Genomic DNA, 18,517 nt, shown 5'->3' on the forward strand with positions numbered 1-18,517 from the left:
TTCATTGCTACTTTATGAGGAAAATGAGGAAATACGGGTTCAACATCTCGGATTTAGTATTTAAAAACCCTGCAGTGTCTGACGAGGTAAATGCTGCTTTGTATGTTCACAGTTGCAAATTAAAGGCTGAATATGTTTAATTAGAGTGAACTAGCAGGTGTTTGTGTGGTGATGCTTTAGATTCCATGTCTGTCTGTTGATCCTGTAATAATCCACACTAACTTAATTACTGCTGTAGGAGAAGAATGCAGACCCCCATATTGGGAGTGGAGATGAGAATGCAGACCGGGGAAACTGGAACAGTAAGAAAGAGTACCTGCTGTCTATGATTGGATATGCAGTTGGGCTGGGAAATGTGTGGAGGTTTCCCTATCTGACATACAAACACGGAGGAGGTAAGTGAGCAGGTTCACCTTATGGAATGAGCTAGACACAGTTTTTCCATTTTTATTTGTGTCCACTCACTGTCCACTCTGTTAGACACACCTGACTTGTTGGTCCATATTGCAGATGTAAAGTCAAAGACAATAGCTCATCTATTGCTGCACAGTTTGTGTCATCCTCTAGTCCAGTGGTCTCCAACCCTGATCCTGGAGAGCTACTTTCAAGCAGAGTTTAGCTGCAACCTGCATTTAATCAGGCCATTTGATTTATTGTACAAAATAAACAGTGAACCTACTGTGTGTTTTCTAAGTTCTTATACTTAATGCCGACAATGGCAAAATAGTGATAAATCCAGAAAAATGTGATTTCATTGGGGACTATTTTGCCTTAGAACTCCTCCACTACAAATATATAAAAAAATAAAAATACATTTTTGGTCTCAAAACTATTGTAAAACAGTGTCTCAGGCATCAGATGATGTATTCATAACCATTATGTACTAACTTTCTGTTAAGCAGCAACTTTAAATTCTTCACATTCTTCTTTAAATTCTTCCTATCACCACTGCTGTGAGCAACTCTCCTGCAAGTTTCTCTAGAGTGGATAAATTTGTTTACATCTTAATCATTTAATTATGTGTGATGGTTTTAAGAACCAGATGAAACTTAAGACTTAAATCTGAACTCAGGGCCAGCTCTAGCCTTTGGGGGGTCTAAACAGGATTTTTTTTTTGCATGTATTCAAGCTAGCTTGCTAGCTATAATGACGACCACAAGTTCTCTACAAAATGTTTGTTGGTCTTTATATTGTGTGTAAATTTCATTATATACATGTATACCTGGCTAGTTGTGTATTGCTGATGATTGGATGCTCATTTGGGTTTGAAATAAATGACAAATTACAGATAATTATTGATCTCAACACTTTCAATCAGAATCTGTAGTCACACTTGAACATCACCTCACTATTTACTTTATGGGGGTGGAGCTAAGCAAAAGTCCATTGACTTACATGTGGGTGGAGCAAAGCAAAAGTCAGGCAACTATGACAGTACTGATATGAGGTGTTTTTGGAGGGGACGTATAGTTGAGTAAACGATTAAAATTAGCCAGATGACCTTGTATCTCTATTTTTGTTGTTTTTCAGTTTTGACATAATCTGAAAATGTTTGTTGGTCTTTATATTGTGTGTAAATTTCATATTAAATGGACCAAAAGAAACAACCCAAAATTATTTGGAAAAAGTCTGGTTCCATTGACTTATATGCAGGTGGAGCAAAGCAAAAGTCGGGCGACTATGACAGTACTGATATGAGGTGTTTTTGGAGGGGACGTATAGTTGAGTAAACAGTTAAAATTTGCCAGATGACTAGTTTGATTTTTGTCTGTAAGTGACAAGCAGCATTATTGACTGAGGGGGAGTTTCTCTGTTTAGTATTTTTCAATAAGAAGAAGATGCAGCCCGCCTTTTTGTTTTCTATTGGCTGTTGAACTTCAGTAAACTTCAGTGCAAAGCAAAAATGAATGTTACCAGAAGTAGATAACTTTTTCACATCCTCACATCCTTTCCCATACAAGTAAATTGACTTTTTTTGTCAGGCACATTTTACATGCATCTGGTGTGACCAAGACTTGAAGGCCAAAAGCTGGTGGCAGAATTAACAAATGTTGATTATTTACCTTTGTATATGCATTACTTTATACACATTTAGGTATGATTTTTTGCCAACTCCTCCTCCTTCACGCCATTGGCTCACAGCCTGTGTACTAGCTGTTTTTTCCCCTCAATCAAGCATCTTAGACAGCATCATGTTACAGTATTTACTCAGAAGTTCTTAAGAGCCCCCTGGTGGCTGCAGAGCCAGTACTGTCTAAACTACACAGTATTCTGTAAAACCCAAGACTATGTTTTGTCCATGTTCAAAATACCTATAACATTTCCATTGAGGGCACCTTCAAACTGGACTCCAGTAGAGAATCATTACTGATCATGTATATTATTCCAAGGTAATATTAGGTTAGGTAATATTTAACTACAGACTCTGTGAGGCTTTTCCCTTTCCTCCCTTTCGGTATTCTATTTATATACTTGTTACTATGTTTGTCTCTGGGGGAGCTATAGCTAAGATGTTCCTTGTAAGTGGATAATAAAACACTTCTGATTATTTCACTATACTAACTGTCCCTTGATTCTCTTTTCTCAGGGGCCTTCCTGATCCCCTATGTAATCATGCTGTCTGTTGCGGGGCTGCCCCTCTTTTTCATGGAAAGCTCTTTAGGACAGTTCTGCAGCCAAGGACCCATTAACGTGTGGAAAGCTGTGCCAATCTTCCAGGGTAAGACACAATCTCTTTACTGTCTAATCAGTAATCACTTGATATCCTCTGTCATCTTTGAGTTTTCATTTCCTTTTATAGATAATGATGGTTCAAACAATGTGTTGCTTGAAAGGGAGAATCATTCAATCTAAAGAGGAAACTGGTTATAAGAAATATGTACTTTGTCAAGTGTATAGGTTTATGTGGAAACCAAATATATATATATATATATATATATATATATATATATATATATATCGCTGCTGTCGGAAGAAAACCTTGTATCTCCATTTTTGTTGTTTTTTTAGTTTTGACATAATCTGAAAATGTTTGTTGGCCTTTATATTGTGTGTAAATTATATATATATATATATATATATATATATATATATATATATATATATGTGTGTGTGTGTGTGTGTGTGTGTGTGTGTGTGTGTGCTATTTTTAAAGATTTTTATTTTTAACTTGATTAATCTTCAAAATAGTCAGTACTCAATTACCAGTATATAATAGTGACAGCCTTCTAGTACTGACAAATAATGCTGACTGTATTTTAAGTGGAAATTGTGCATCTTTTTGCAGGTGTTGGCATTACCATGATGCTGGTCAGCACTTTTGTGTCAATCTACTACAACGTCATCATCGCATATAGTATCTACTACTTGTTTGCCTCATTTCAGGAGCCGCTTCCATGGAGCGATTGCTCAAACTGGTCTGACATGAATTGCAACATCACTGCTAGAGGTTCGTCAAGCACTGTTTTTTCCATGGCTGGAAAATCATACCAGACAGGTTAGCTGAGAAGTACAAATACCACACACTAATGGGTGTCTATTTGCACAAAAGGTTAAGCATTCCATCTAATCTTGCATGAGCAGATAACATTCTTTGGGACCTGGTTATAGGGAAGGAAATTTGCTCCTCATATTGAACCTTGTGAAAGAAATGTCTTTAATAAGAATGTCTGGAAAATACGTGACCATCCACCACTGATAGAAACTTCCAGTGCCATTTATACTTAATATGTTACTTTTTAGTGGCCCAGGGGACTTAATGGTTAATATCATAACATAGGAGATTCTATATTAGGAGATATAGAATTAGAAAAAAGGGTCTTTAAATTCAGGAGGGATATGCATATCCTACTTATCATTTTATGTAGGGAACTACTTATAAATATGCATTACGATTGAACATTTCAGCAAAGTAAAAACTGTATGTAAATGTGCAAGAATTATTTGACCGATGTTACATCCCAATCAAGTAAATAAATCTTAATCACTCAGCGAGCCAAGTGAGGTAATGCTTTGGATGAATCATCTTCAGAGAGATGTAATCAGACTCATGTGCAAGTAACAAAGAAAACTAAATAAGGTCAAAGTTGGCTTCTTATTCTGTGTTTTCTTTCCACCTTAAATACTGCTGCAGAGGTGATGTTTGGTTCAGTATAGCTCATTACAAAGACAAACAGCAAGGACACTCTAGACTATCCTTGAGCAGCAAATCAGTAAGAACCAAATGCCAAGTGTGTATAAGTTTGCAGCTTTGGAATGCCCCCTGGACAAAAGAGACACTGGACATTGATGCTTGCTCAGTACTTGAATAGCATGACCGGATGAAACGTCCCTCTGAATAAATGAAATGTAATGGCATGTTATCGGAATTCGGCTATTAAAATAAATCAATACTTTGCCAGGGGACAGCAGTTTTGTAGCCCTTTGTTTATGCTTATCTATTTTAGCTTGCTTCCTGAAGGCAAACACAACCACCCTGAGATAAATTAGTCCATAGCCATGGTATTTACTGGTTGTTAACAATTGGTTGTAAGCTATGGAAAAGCTGGCACACAATGTGAAGAGCTGAAGGTTTTAAAAAGTGTTGTGTATACTTTGAGTATCTCCTCATCAAGCATCATATCTATCTAAATAATGTTAAAAGGCAATATCCTTAATAAAAAAACGACCTACCTCATCACCAGGAAGAAAAGTCGTGGCAATGCTCGGTAATGCTGGCAAACTCTAGATGAACTTCCAAAAAAAGTTCCAGCACTGTTGTAGCTCACCTGTTTAACCACTAGGAGTTTGTGTATCCTTTTATTTTGACTCATGCACCTTTAAGCAAAAGTCTCCTTTGTCTTTTCATCTGATCTTCTTGTTGTCTAGCAGAAACTACATAGATATTAAGGAGATCTCTTTTCCCATTTTTCTTTTTTGTGGGTTTCTGCTATTTTATTGCTTAAGCATAAAACAATTCCAGCATACTACTTTAAAACTGTTCACTTTTCTGTCTCAACAGAATATTGCAACATGACTGCTTACAATGGGAGTCTAATGGCTGTGAACACGAGCATGATTGCTGATGGGAATCAGAGCTGCTTAGAAGAGTTCTTAGCTAGTGTGCCATTACAGAGCCCCAGTGAGCGCTACTGGGAGTGAGTATACTTCATGTATGAGTGTGTATACGAATCCTTCTACCGAATTGGTTAAACACATTTCTGGCTTTTAACTGACTTAGACTTTAGACAGAAATCCTTTTGCTTTGAATGACCCTATACCTTAATTATGCTTATTTTATTCAAATAAATTACTTTGTTACTACCAAAACAGTCATAACACTACCAAGTGTTTTGGTAGTGACTGTTTCAGTAGTGACAGTTTCAGCTAAACGCTAGCCAGTACATGACTAGCAGACACAGCTTTGAACAGCTGTACACACATAAAATCTAAATTTTAATTTACAAAAAAGTACTTATTTGCAGAAAATATATTAAGCGACAGGCACACACTGAATTTCAGACTTTAGGATGCATTTACTTCAAAACTGTTCTCCAAGACAATACAAAGGGGGGGAATGTCCAGCCACCCAATCAACATGTTACCACTCAACCAGTCCACTCATTTGCATATGCTTATGTTGTTGCAAGCAGCGGCAAAAATGCATTTTAAGGAGGCGCTGTCAGTGGGAAGATAAATTAGCAGATATATATCTCAAATACCTGTAGGACATCTACTGCTGCATTCTCTACCCCATCCATCAATGGAAAGGAACCACCACAGGACCACTACTGACCAGATGTTATTTAGGTAGTGGAGCATTGTCCTGATATGAGTGTATCAGGCATAACAGTGTTTTCTAGAGGATGACTGACACAAATTATTTGCAAAGCAGTGCTGTTATGAGGCTTCAAAAGCTTTTTGACAGCTAATGGCACCCCCTTGTGGAGATTTTTTTAGCTTGTTGAATGTGAGTGATCGAGTGAGTAAGTCAGGTCTGTGAGGTGCTTTGCATCTAAAAAGATCAGCTGCACATTTTAACTTTATACCTACAAAGCAAATCTAATAAAGCAGCCAATGAGTGTAGACAGTGTGTTAAAAACTCCAACACTACTGTGTCTGATACAATCACATCAGCTCAACATGTCCATCCCACTTGGTGTAACATGTCTGGACCACTGCTGTGCTGAGCATGGTCCATCACCTGATCAGTGGTGTTCCTGTGCTGGTCAGCTTCCATCTGTCTGACAAGCTTGTGTAACATTGGCATTATTTTAAAATGACCTCAAGGCTTTGTCCTTTAGTGTGGTGGCCCTGCAGCGCACCAGTAGTATGGATGAGACGGGGCCGGTAGTGTGGCATCTGGCCCTCTGCCTGCTGCTGGGCTGGATCCTGATTGCGGCAGCTCTCTTCAAAGGCATCAAGTCCTCAGGCAAAGTGAGTGTTTCCAATATATTACTTAATGATTCTTCAAAAATCCCGAGTCTACTTGTCCAGTAATATCAGGAGGGAAACCTCAGGGCCTTATAAGCTGTCAGAGAAGGCCTAATGATTTCTGGGAACTAAACATTAAAAATGTAAAATTACAAAGTGACAGAGGAAAAATTAATAATTAGAAAGTGACAGAAGAATCAACTAATCATGCTTTGATTTCCAAGAGGTTGGGCCAGCTTTGTGAGAGAAAACATCACTCTAGGCTTTTTGGAAGTTCTAGATATGTCGCTGACTGTGAATTCAGGCAACAGCCTAGTCAGTAGGTTGTTAGAAATGGAAAACAATGGAAGCAGCTCTATACCAGACTTCATTTTAATATGGACAAAATAGCAAGCTTAAAATAATACAAGAGTGAACTCTCATCAAAAAACATGACGTTACTGCAGTGACATTGTTGGCTCGTTTTGATAGCAATTGGACATATATTTGGTTCTTCTCAGGCCTTTATAACCATGTTAAATAACTTCTGAGTACGTTTTATGATGCCTTAGATTGTACCCCACTCTCACCTAATAAATAAATCAATCAGTAAAACAGTGTAAATAAGAAAAATGGCTCACGCATTCTGCTTTTTAAAAGTAGTAATGATAACAAATCACTGTTAATGCATTAAAAATTGGTTGATTGGAATAGGTGGGTGTTATGATTCCTACCACAATGTCTGACTAGTGGCCTTAAAATGTATCATTCATAGGTGTCATACTTAAAAATGCATTACATTTATTGTGTTAGGAAGCAACATGTTAAACCAAGTAGGATTTATTCCAGATAGGCTATTCCAAGGCCATCAATTTTTTTTGGCAAGGTATTCTCTCATTAGACATCAGGTGAGTTTCAGGTCATTATTGTTGAACAGATTCTATGCAGACTGCAGGTTTGAATCCAAAATACATTCATCAATGAACACAAACTTACTCACTCTACTGTAAGAAAAACATTTCCACCTCTGTACTCTACAGAACCCTTAGTGCAGTCTGTTTGAAATTCTTCTACAGGCTTTCTCCCCAGAGAGTTAACTGTTAATTTGATGTTGTGCTAAAAGCTTTCCAGTTGTTAAATTGTTCAAATACTTTTGGGGCCACTCTGTGTCATACATTCATTTTGTGTATATATTCAGGTGGTGTATTTCACAGCCACGTTTCCATATGCTGTCCTGCTGATCCTGCTGATACGTGGCGTCACTTTGGAAGGTGCAAGAAACGGCATTGAGTATTACATCGGCTCCCAGTCCAACCTCACCAAACTGTCTGAAGCTGAGGCAAGCAAAAAGATTCAGCGTTAGATTTACCCCTAGTTTATTGTGCAGCTTTTGTATTTGTCACTTTTCCCTAATAAGCTTCTCCTGTCGTCTCAGTGTGCTTTCTTTCATCACACAGGTCTGGAAGGATGCAGCCACTCAGATATTTTTCTCCCTGTCTATTGCATGGGGCGGTTTAACCGCATTAGCTTCCTACAACAAATTTCATAATAACTGCTACAAAGACTCCATCATTGTTTGTATCACAAACTGCAGCACCAGCATCTTTGCTGGCTTTGCCATTTTCTCCATCCTCGGACACATGGCGCATGTCTATGGCAAGCCAGTTTCAGAGGTAGCACAGGCTGGTAAGTGCACTCTCACTCTCTCTCACTCTTTCTCTGTCACACATGGAGAAGGAGAATTTTGCTTATGTTTCAAAATTTCTATATAGATCATTCAACCGAATTCGTTCAAAATTAGAGCTGAAAACATTTCAGACTTTTAACTGACTTGGACTTTAGAGGAAAGTCATTTTGCTTTGAGTAAACCTATACATGAAATATATTTACTATATTAAAATAAATTATGAAACATTCTATTTTGCCACTACCAAAACAATATCTCAACTGAAACTTTACCACGTTTCAGCATTGACAACTTTAGCTAATTGTGAGCATAACTCTAAAAAACAGCAAAAACATAATACAGTAAACATAGAATGAACAGATACATAAAATCATAATATTATTCATTAAAACACAACAAAGTTTACTGAATTGCAGAAAATTGTGTTGTGGTAGTGAAAGTTTTTAATGTTACACAATGATTTTTGGACATATTTACTTGAAATCTACAATGGAATCTAAGTGCTCAACATGAGACAGGGATGCAGTATCACTTCCTGCTCTAAAATATCAAATATCAAAATAGCAGATATCAAAACTATCGTAAAATAATGTCTCAGTCATCAGGCACTGAATTTTAAACTTGTTATGTAATATCTTTCTGTGAGGAAGCTTTTTGAGGCATTAAGCATTTGAGACATATGGTTCCTATCAACACCACTAAATTACAAATGTAATTAATTCAATTTATTACAAAAAAGATGGTATGAAGCAGACAATGGTGAATGTTTTTTGTTAATGGCAGTAACCAAATAGCCAAAACTCAAATGCAATTGATGTGTTTTATAGCATTATAGCATTACTATGCTTTTGAACCCATTTGTTCACACCTAGTGACTTTCATCCTCTCTATTTAAGGCTTTGGACTGGCTTTCATTGCTTATCCTGATGCCCTCTCCAAACTTCCCATATCCCCACTGTGGTCCATCCTGTTCTTCTTCATGCTCATAACTCTCGGTTTAGACTCCCAGTTTGCAGGAATAGGTGAGATTTTCTGAGAATGAAATGCAAATACTTTCCTTGCCAAGCAGGTATAAATATGCTCAGTACAAATTGCATGTATGTGTTCTGTTTTTATACCCTATATCATTGCCCCGGTTTTTGTTACACTATATTATTGTCACTATAAAGTCTTCCACAAGGTGTAATTTACCAATATGAAGCTTTTTAGTCATCTTTGTGTATTTTTTCTGCTTTCACTGCTGTTTTATACTGTTCTATATATCTATCTTTTATCTGTCTATCTAGGGTTTTTACTATTGGGTGGGGCACTGCCATACTAAGTAGCATGTTAAAAAAGCACCATTAGCAGTGCATTTATTAATGTAGTATGTATAGTGTGGCAGCTTGAGATGCAGCAGGGGCTTCTTTTTAAACCGGCTGATATATTTCTTGTCCGAAATCATCCATCCATCCATCCATCCATCCATTTTCTAAGCTGCTTGTCCGTCAGGGTCGCGGGGGGGTGCTGGAGCCTATCCCAGCAGTCTTCGGGGGGAAGCCAGGATACACCCTGGACAGGTCGCCAGTCCATCTCAGGGCAGACTATCCGAAATCAGTTGTTTTAAATTACATGAATTGACGTGATGGCATGGTTTTGTCACCTTTTGGACTAGCTTTGATTGGATTGTTTCATGAAACTTTTTCATGAAAAAAGTTGAAATGCTTGCAGCTGTTGCAACTGAGTTTCAAGTGAGTTGCAGGATGCAAGCTCCTAGGGGGCCAGTGTCCAGATCCGTGAATTACCCACACAAACACCCTTGATTACACTCTGCCTATTAGTTGGCAGGTTTAGTGGGTTTGTTTGAGCAGGGAAACCTCCAAACTGTGCTGGACACTGGCGCTCCAGAACTGGAGTTGTGTACCTCTGCTTTACATTATGTAACTCAAGTGCAATTTGGATTCTTGTAGGTCTAAAGCATCTAAAGTTGCCTGTGTAAAGCCAGCTGGATGATCTTCATCTGCTCAGTTCACACTAATAAACATGACCTAGTTTCTGAACATGAATACAAATGTATGATGTTTTCATGTCAGTTTTGGTCTTGTTGTGGCCTTTGCAAGCCAATATGTGGCCACTGTATCTGAAAGCACTTCCTGCAGAATGTCAATAACCCCCATTCAAACATCTGACTAACGTGTGATCTATCTGGCAGAGGTCATCACAACGTGTCTCCAGGATGCCTATCCTAAAGTCTTGAAAGCCAAACGAGGCCTCATTACTGTTCTCATCTGCATAGTTCTCTTCCTGCTTGGCTTGCCCTGTGTCACTGGGGTAAGTATCAGTTTTCTCAGTAAACTTTCACCATGCAATATTCAAATAAACTGAAGTATAATACATAAAGTTTGATATGTTCTTTTCCTTATAATGGATAAACAAGGAACATAAACTTTTTTAAAAATGCAAAAAATGAAGTCTGTATAACTGAAAGGAACCTGTCATACAACATTAGTAATAAAATGTTCTTACTAAAGGCAGGTATATACTGGGTGAACCTGATTGATACCTTCTGTGCTGGATGGATTCTTCTGGTTGCTGGACTGTTGGAAGTCTTTGGGCTATCCTGCATATATGGTCAGTTTATGGCTTCAAATGTTGTTTTGCTGATCTTGTCCCACACTGGCCTGCCTTTATTCCTGAGCTGGAATTCTGTTTTCAGGAGGGAACCGGTTCATCAAAGACATTGAGATGATGATAGGGACCAAGCACGCCCTCTTTTGGATCTGGTGGAGAGCTTGTTGGTTTTTCATCACTCCTGTCGTTCTCCTTGTGCGTATACTATAAACTCAACCTCTCAGATCAACCATGCAAATGCATACTGCTTGTGTTGGTAGTAACATGCATAGTGCTTGTGTTGGTAGTAACATTTGTTTGCCTTATAGAGGATTTTAACTGCCAGTTGTCAGCATGTTGCTGCTGTCAGAACAAAAACTTGTATCTCCATTTTTGTCCATAGTTTGAAAATGCATGTTTTTCTTTACATTCTTTGTAAATTTCATGATGAATGGACAAAAACCAATGCCTTAAAATTACTTGGAAAAATGTCTAGTTCCTTTGACTTGCATTAAAAGCAAAGCATGTTTTTTCCTTCTCCTGTAAAGTTACCATTTTCGAGATACAAGGTTTTGTTCCGACAAAATAAAAATAGGAAGGTTGTGAACAGAGGTTTTTACTTTACATTTCAATAATTTCACAAAATTATTTTATTTAGTTAAATTTAGAATTTTGGGTAAATGGTATAACTGAAAATATAATTCCTACTCGCAAAATTTTGACATATAACTTAAATTTTACATAAAGAATTAAAACCTTTTGCTAATATTAATTAATGTTTTGCTTGCCAATTGCTTGTGCTGTGGATTAAAAGCTAAAGCATCTTTTTATAATGTGACGGGGAGCGAGGAGGCGGGCACATATGCAGAGATAACCAACGTTTATTTTGGGCAAATCCAGGGTCATAGTCAAGATGGTCGAGGGTCATAGATCCAACACGGATAGATTGGGGGACAGACATGACAAACCAGAATAAAACAGAACCAACAACTGTACATAGACCAGTACAACCAACAGTTTTCCTTGTAAACAGATGCCATATTGAGCATTACAAGCTTCTTCAACCAATGATATTTGTGGCCCTGTATAACATTGCTGTTGTGGTCTTGTGCTCTGTGTTTTTGCACACTTGCAAGATATAAGAGTTTACTTTTTTACTTCTGTTAAACAATTATGCATTTTATGTTTTATTTACATACCATGTGAAGCACTTTGGGGTCCACTTGTAAACACAAAAGATGCTAAATAAGTAAAATAAGGCTTATTATTATTAATCAGTTATGTTTGTGCAGGTCATTCTCGGCTGGTCACTGTACACATTCACGGCGCCCACATATGGCTCGGTTGAGTATCCACAGTGGGGCATTGCTCTGGGCTGGTGCATGACTGTCTTCTGCCTGGTGTGGATCCCAATTGTGGCAGTCTGGAAGCTTGTGAAGGCCAGTGGAAACCCCTGGCAGGTAAGAGGGAACTCTGATGCACCTTATAAAAATAGCACAAATACATTAGGAGTTTATATGTTCTTCTGCTCCAATTTCATGATTCATTTTTCTTGTAGCGTCTCAAGTCAGTGTGCTCCCCCACCAAGGACTGGGGTCCTTACCTGGAATGCCACAGAAACGAACGCTATGGCCAAGCAGGGATGAACGACGCAAATGTCTATGTGATCTCAAACAAAAATAGCACCCGACTGTAAGATACCATTCTTTGTAAATGGTTGTATTTTGTACATTTTTTATTCAGCTTGTTTAAAGCTGTAAAGTTTACAACACTTGCTGGATTGTACAGCATCACCTGTTATTCCTCCCATACACAATTCCAGTCAAAAGTTTGAGCACAATTGCTAGAAACAAGTCATAATTAGCTTCAGTTTTCAGTTTTAAACATAAAGACTTGTTCAGATACCTTTCTGGAGGAAATCACAATCTGTCTTCTCAGATTCAGTATGAAATAACTGGAATTTCAGTGAAGAGATAACAAGGTTTTTTATATTAAATATAACATCAGGCATGCAACTCACTTATAGAAATTAACTAATTATAGAATTATGATCTATTAATATAAAAACGTCCAATGTATGTCACAACATACTTTATTAGAAACACCTGTACACCTGCAAAGTCATGCAATTAGTCCTGCAAGGCCAGTTCTGTTCTCATAACGAGAACTTCTGGGGACAAACATGAGAAAGTTCTATGATTTCTAAACCAGTCCAACACATTGCGAAGGCAGAACTTAAAGTAGAGGGTTATAGTGTACCTGTCAACACCATTTGATGGACAACAATGACTGCATTTCTCAGCCACTATACCATAGGTTGTTACAAAGTGAAAGACCCTTCTTATATAGCCTAGAGATGCAACCTATGTTCTGAGTGATTTCGAGGACGCAACTGATGTATCTTTCCAGGCCTTCAGCTACCCACAGTTCTCTGCACACGAATGTCACAAAGGAAAAAAAAACAGCACCACAGAAATGGCAGAAAACTCAACCGCTGGAGCAGAGCTTATTTTAAAATGCAAGTTGTTTGCGTTCTTGAATTCGTCTTCATTACCTTATGAAGTGTAAAATGATTGATTGAAGCATTAGTCCATATATCGTATTTTAATCAGAAGTACTTGTGTATATGTAGTTTATTGCACTACACATTGGCATATTAACTACCATAGCAACAAACACAATGCAATGAGCTCCATTTTCTCTTACCAGTTCCCTCATAAGTTTCATGCTGCAATTACAAGAGACAGGACCTTCGTTAGGACTGTTCCATTTGTATGACCAATCAGCTACTAAGGAGGAGTCTTCATAGGGTCATCCTACCAAGGACCCGCTATATCTCAGCTGCAGCCTAGGCCTTGGAGCGCAGCTAATGTGGTTAGCCAATGTGTATAAGAAATATGGGCATACTATAAATCTGTACTAGCCCAGTGCACACAGTCATGTCAAGATGTATGTTTTCTATGTTTTTCATTCATGTAGCTTATTGTACAACACTGTATGACATCAGTAGTCCCCCATGTTTAATATTTAAAACTTTAATTTTTAAGTCATTGTCTGCCTTTTATAATAGCAGTTGTTCAACTACGCTCCTCTCAGCCAAGAACAGGAATCCGAGGCCACAGTGGGCACAAGCTCACCCTAACCAGACAATTAAAGATCTGATGAACTGGGATTTCCGCAGACGGTAGGATGAGATTTACTGAAATTAAAGGATGTCAATATAATCCAGAATCTTAAAGGACTGTTTCTAGCACCTCATTGAAACCATGCTGTTCTGAAAGCCCAGTACAAGAATGGTGATCCTTATGAAGTGGCTGGTGGCCCTGGATGGTGCCTTACTGTTGTAGTTAGGTGTCAAGTATTTTATTTTATTCAATTATGTATATAACATCAAGCTTCGGTTTAAAATCCTTGTTGTATGTTTTATTATCTGAAATGAAAGATTTTTTAAATGCTGTTAAAATCAGTGTTTTGGGGTCTCCCGTGTTTTTTGTGTCATTTTTGTTTGAGTCATAAGCACAAAAGCATTTGATTTGTATTTGTAATAAAAATGGACACATAATAAATTGACTCCCTCTCAATGGATATGAAGTACATAATCATATACTAAACATTAGATGGTAAATACTTACAGTTATTAATTTTGTTTGATTACACTTTGATGGAAGCAACACACAAAACAATAAGGACAGGAGACAGAGCCAGGGTTTGCTAGTTTTATTTTTAAACGGAGACTAATATGACTAAGCACCAAACAGATGAATCACATCAAGAGCTGCCTGCTGGCATGCTAAGTTCTAAATGAGGATTTAAGCCCAGTTACAGCAAGAGCAGCTAGCATCGAAGACCAGGCCAGTGGCACAGTGCTCAAGGTAAGACTTGCCCTGGTTGCAGTTGTAGAAGTTGTTCTTGTTGGTAGGGTCGGGGTACAATCCGTTAGTCTTGCCAGCACAGAAGCCGCTGCCTCCGCTGCCACTGCTGCTGCTTCCACTGCCGCCACTGCTGCTGCTTCCGCTGCCGCCACTGCTAGGCTGAGCTGGGGCAGCAGTGACAGGGGGCAAGGGGTTGGCAGGGGCAGAGCAACCTGCAGTGGAGGAAGAGAAAGAGAGGGAGTGTCAGAACAAGTAATATGATCGTCCTTTGTTACTATTAGTTACAGTTTGAAATTACTATTCAATAGTTTGGAATCATTATTCTCAGTAATATGAAACCAGTTTGGTCGATGAATTCAGAATGATGGACAGAGCTGTAGATGTGATGAGTCATTCCAAACATTTGAACAGTAATATACAGTTCTAAGTGTTCTAAGTGACGCACTCTGGCCAGTTCCCAGGCCACTCTTCAGGGTGTTGATCAGGGGGTATTTGCCCTGGTTACAGAAGGTACCACTGAAGTCATCCAAATCCAGAGACCACACCATAGCACCTCCGAAGTTGTTCTTCTTCAGCCAGTCAATCTGTGGGACATTGGAAATGGAAAGTACTTGTTGACAGACCTCAAAGTTTATATTTTTGAATAAAGTGGATAATTTATAAATGGTATAACATATACTAGGAAATTTACCTTGATCTGGAAGCTCTTGATGTTGTCATATCCAACCCAGATGTTCTGGCTGTTGTAGGCATATGGCACATCCTGGGGAGTATCCCATGCCTGAGTGGCTCCTTGAGACAGGAAAGTACAAATCTAGAACGAGAACATTATAGGTTATTGGTATAGAAAGCATCTATACCAATTACAGGTTTTTCTAGAATTGAACATCCAGGCCAGAACCATGTCCAAATCATTCTTCTTCTGTGCAATTTTTGAAGACATTACATTTCAAGACACAGCTGCACTCTTTGTAAAATCCTCACCTCATAGTAAGCCCAGAATCCAGACTGTCTGGTATAGGTTCCAGCAGGTCCAGGTCCTCTAGTGGGAGCTCCAACACCAGTTTCGGAAGAGCTGGCCAGCATGAAGGTGTGTCCGTAGGTGGGGAAACCAACAAGCAGCTTCTCGGCAGGAGCACCATTGCTCTTCCAGTAGTTCATAGCATAGTCCTGAAGCGGTGGAGGAAGGCACTTAGAACACAACAGAATTCAGACAGAGACTAGTTTTGTTCTGGTTATGTCCATAGAAGGAACACATACGACATTGAAGTAGATGTAAGATCCCTGATCAGCTGGTCCCTGGTACAGAGGGCTGTTCTCTCCAGTCTGTGTCTCCCAAGAACCATGGAAGTCGTAGGTCATGACATGGAAATAGTCCAGAACCCTACATAGAGAATAGATGGATTTTGTAGTCAGCTTGTTGTAACATTGTATGTCAGAATGCCTAGAATGAATCAAGAAGGGGTACAAACTGGCCAATCTGGGCAATCTGGTATCCAGAATCAATGGTGCCCTTGCCAGCAGAGACAGCAGCAGTCAGCATCAGACGAGGACGGTTGGTCTGCTTTCCCTCAGCCACAAAAGCAGCCATCATTTCCTATTATAAAGAGACATATATGGTAATGTGGGTAAGCAGAAAATAATTGGTCTAAAGCAATATGCTGAGATGTTGTCATTAATGTGATAAATCACAGTGCTTTTCTGAATATATAGTGGGCAGTATTTGTACTTTTAGGACACCGAACAACTGCACATAAAAACACAGATGTAAACCAATTAAAGAGAGACTGTAAACAACAACAACAATATATAGTAACTGCAGAGACTGCATAGCTGATCGTATGTCAGTGTGTTGTCATCTTATTTAATTAATTTATTGCTTAATTGACCATTGTTGACGTGCCTCTCAGCCAATCACAACTATCTCTAAGCACTACGTCCTCCAAAACAAGGGTTCACAACTTGTGTAGTACATTATCAGGATGCTAGTGCCTACCTGCACAAGAGTGGTGTAGAGCTGTTTGTCCTGAGCAGGGCTCCCACGGGATCCAGGGTACTCCCAGTCAATGTCCAGACCATCGAACTCATACTGCCTCAGGAACTTAATCACAGAGCTGATGAAGGTCTGACGATTAGCAGAAGAAGCCACCATAGCAGAGAACCTGAGAGAGAGTGAATAAATGAATGAATAAGAATTGGGAAAGTGCATTCTGCACCATTATAATCAGGTTATACTCAAGGCTTTACATACTTGGCAGTCCCAAAGTTCCAGCCACCAATAGCCAGAAGGGTCTTCAGGTTGCTGTTCCTGTTGAAAACACAAAGAGCATTCAGCCGTCAACATTTTGATCAAAAGTGGGAAGAAAAATGAATCAATCAGCTTGGCTGGATATCAACTCTAAACAAAGTAAGCTGTCATACTGGTTCTTCAGGGCCTGGAACTCGCCGTAGAGCTTGACATCATCCCACTCGTAGGTAGCAATCTCATTGTTGTTCATGCCAGCAAAAGCATAGATCAGATGGTCACACAGGCATGGGTCAACGTTGGTAGGGAAGTACTTTCCTGCTCCAGGTCGGTACTGTCCCCAGTTGGTGAAGTAACATGACAGGATGTAGGAGGATCCTAGGTATAAGGAATTAAGATGAAGAAAATGAGAGGGTAAGGGATTCGGTTTGACAATTCTGGGAAAGAATTAGTTTTGCAGTGGAGCTACAAGGCTAATATAATAGAAAAAGATTACTTGGTGACACAAAACAGTGTTGTTTTTGTATTATGGCCAAACAAATGTATTTTTGTCTCTGTGCCATTCCTGAATGTTATAAATATAGTACAATTAACTGATCCCAACCTCTATCTATTTTCTCAACCTTCCAATGATTAGCTAACAACAACTGCTGTGACACCAAAAATGTACTGAGGACAAAGTCAAAATTTCACTTATTCAAAGGTAAAAAGGGAATGGTTTAACAAATAAAAATGAATGTGTCACACATTTGTGAAGATACAATTTTTCATATTGTTCACCCTACTCTCACAACAAGAGTCAACTTATCTGCAGGTCGTGATCACCAAAACTGGCATGGTGTGAATGATGTTTAAATCCTCAAGCTAATAAATGTATTGGTGGACCGCTGACTTGGACATTTTAGTGTTATATGTTGAAAGCATGGTCCAAACTAGTAAACAAATTGGCATAACTGTGGGCAGTTTCATAATTTAAAAAGATCAAAATATGTTGGAACTTGAGTGAGTAAAAACCTCACGGTCTTTGTCTCATGGAGATTTACTTTGGTAAAGAGTAAGATGCATTTAAGTGAGTAAAAGTATGCAATTTCACTTTTCCTTGAGTAAAGTATATATCTTCAACAATAATATTTAAGAATAGTTACAAATTACAGTTACTAAAGTATTTTCTACCTTGACTATACTTTTTACGGAGGCACAATGGTCACATGAAGAGATATAAAACCATCAACAAGGAGAACCAACTAAGATTCTGAAAGCTTTTGATACAAGGAACTTACCTAGCTGCACATGCAGCAGGAGAGCCAGTCCTAGAAAATAAAAACAAGACAATGTACATTATTTCTCCTATCAAGCATGACGACCAGTCATAGACAAAAAGCAGTTCAATTTCATAGAAACGCGCTGAATACTCATTGCAGCTAGCCACTGTAGACCCTAGAATTAAAGTAACATTCACTTTTTCAAGTTCCCGGTAATACTGCAGCCAAGCTGTTAGATAGTAAAATGTCAATAGTAGTGGTCTAATTGCTGCAATATACAGGAAAAGAGATTTTTTAGCATCCTGACAAGGCCTGTAGTCATATTTCTGTAGTCACAAGGTACAATGTGTGGTAAAATGGTTGCTCAAAAGTATGAAGGCATATTGCAACTTACCAACACAAACCAGAAGCTTGCCCATGTTGCCTGTGTACAACACCCAGAAGGAATCTCCCCCTTTATATAGCCCTGGGC

At 38.6% G+C, this 18,517-nt stretch overlaps 2 protein-coding genes across 3 annotated transcripts; one reads left to right on the forward strand and one right to left on the reverse strand.

Annotated features, from left to right (window-relative positions):
* slc6a14 (solute carrier family 6 member 14) lies at positions 1 to 13,117 on the forward strand. 2 transcript variants are annotated; one of them, XM_017710807.2, is made up of 14 exons: positions 1 to 86; positions 239 to 395; positions 2,588 to 2,719; positions 3,287 to 3,496; positions 5,000 to 5,135; positions 6,282 to 6,414; positions 7,589 to 7,729; positions 7,848 to 8,076; positions 8,974 to 9,099; positions 10,269 to 10,387; positions 10,588 to 10,687; positions 10,773 to 10,882; positions 11,959 to 12,126; positions 12,225 to 13,117. In XM_017710807.2, exons 1-14 carry the CDS (start codon positions 15 to 17, stop codon positions 12,360 to 12,362), a joined length of 1,971 nt encoding a protein of 656 aa, XP_017566296.1. In that variant the 5' UTR covers positions 1 to 14; the 3' UTR covers positions 12,363 to 13,117. The 2 variants fall into 2 exon arrangements, with proteins under 2 accessions (XP_017566296.1, XP_017566306.1); XM_017710817.2 differs by having other exon boundaries at positions 3,287 to 3,448.
* Positions 13,118 to 14,368: 1,251 nt separating this feature from the next.
* Positions 14,369 to 18,517, reverse strand: LOC108435172 (acidic mammalian chitinase-like). Its single transcript, XM_017710798.2, has 11 exons — positions 18,440 to 18,517; positions 18,064 to 18,093; positions 16,960 to 17,161; positions 16,790 to 16,846; positions 16,535 to 16,700; positions 16,011 to 16,135; positions 15,799 to 15,922; positions 15,523 to 15,708; positions 15,230 to 15,352; positions 14,984 to 15,122; positions 14,369 to 14,750 (listed from the first exon to the last, which is right to left on the reverse strand). The coding sequence occupies exons 1-11, from the start codon at positions 18,462 to 18,464 to the stop codon at positions 14,476 to 14,478; spliced, it is 1,452 nt and encodes a 483-aa protein (XP_017566287.1). The 5' UTR covers positions 18,465 to 18,517; the 3' UTR covers positions 14,369 to 14,475.

This window comes from Pygocentrus nattereri, chromosome 21 (assembly GCF_015220715.1).
Source record: "Pygocentrus nattereri isolate fPygNat1 chromosome 21, fPygNat1.pri, whole genome shotgun sequence".
Lineage (NCBI taxonomy): Eukaryota > Metazoa > Chordata > Actinopteri > Characiformes > Serrasalmidae > Pygocentrus > Pygocentrus nattereri.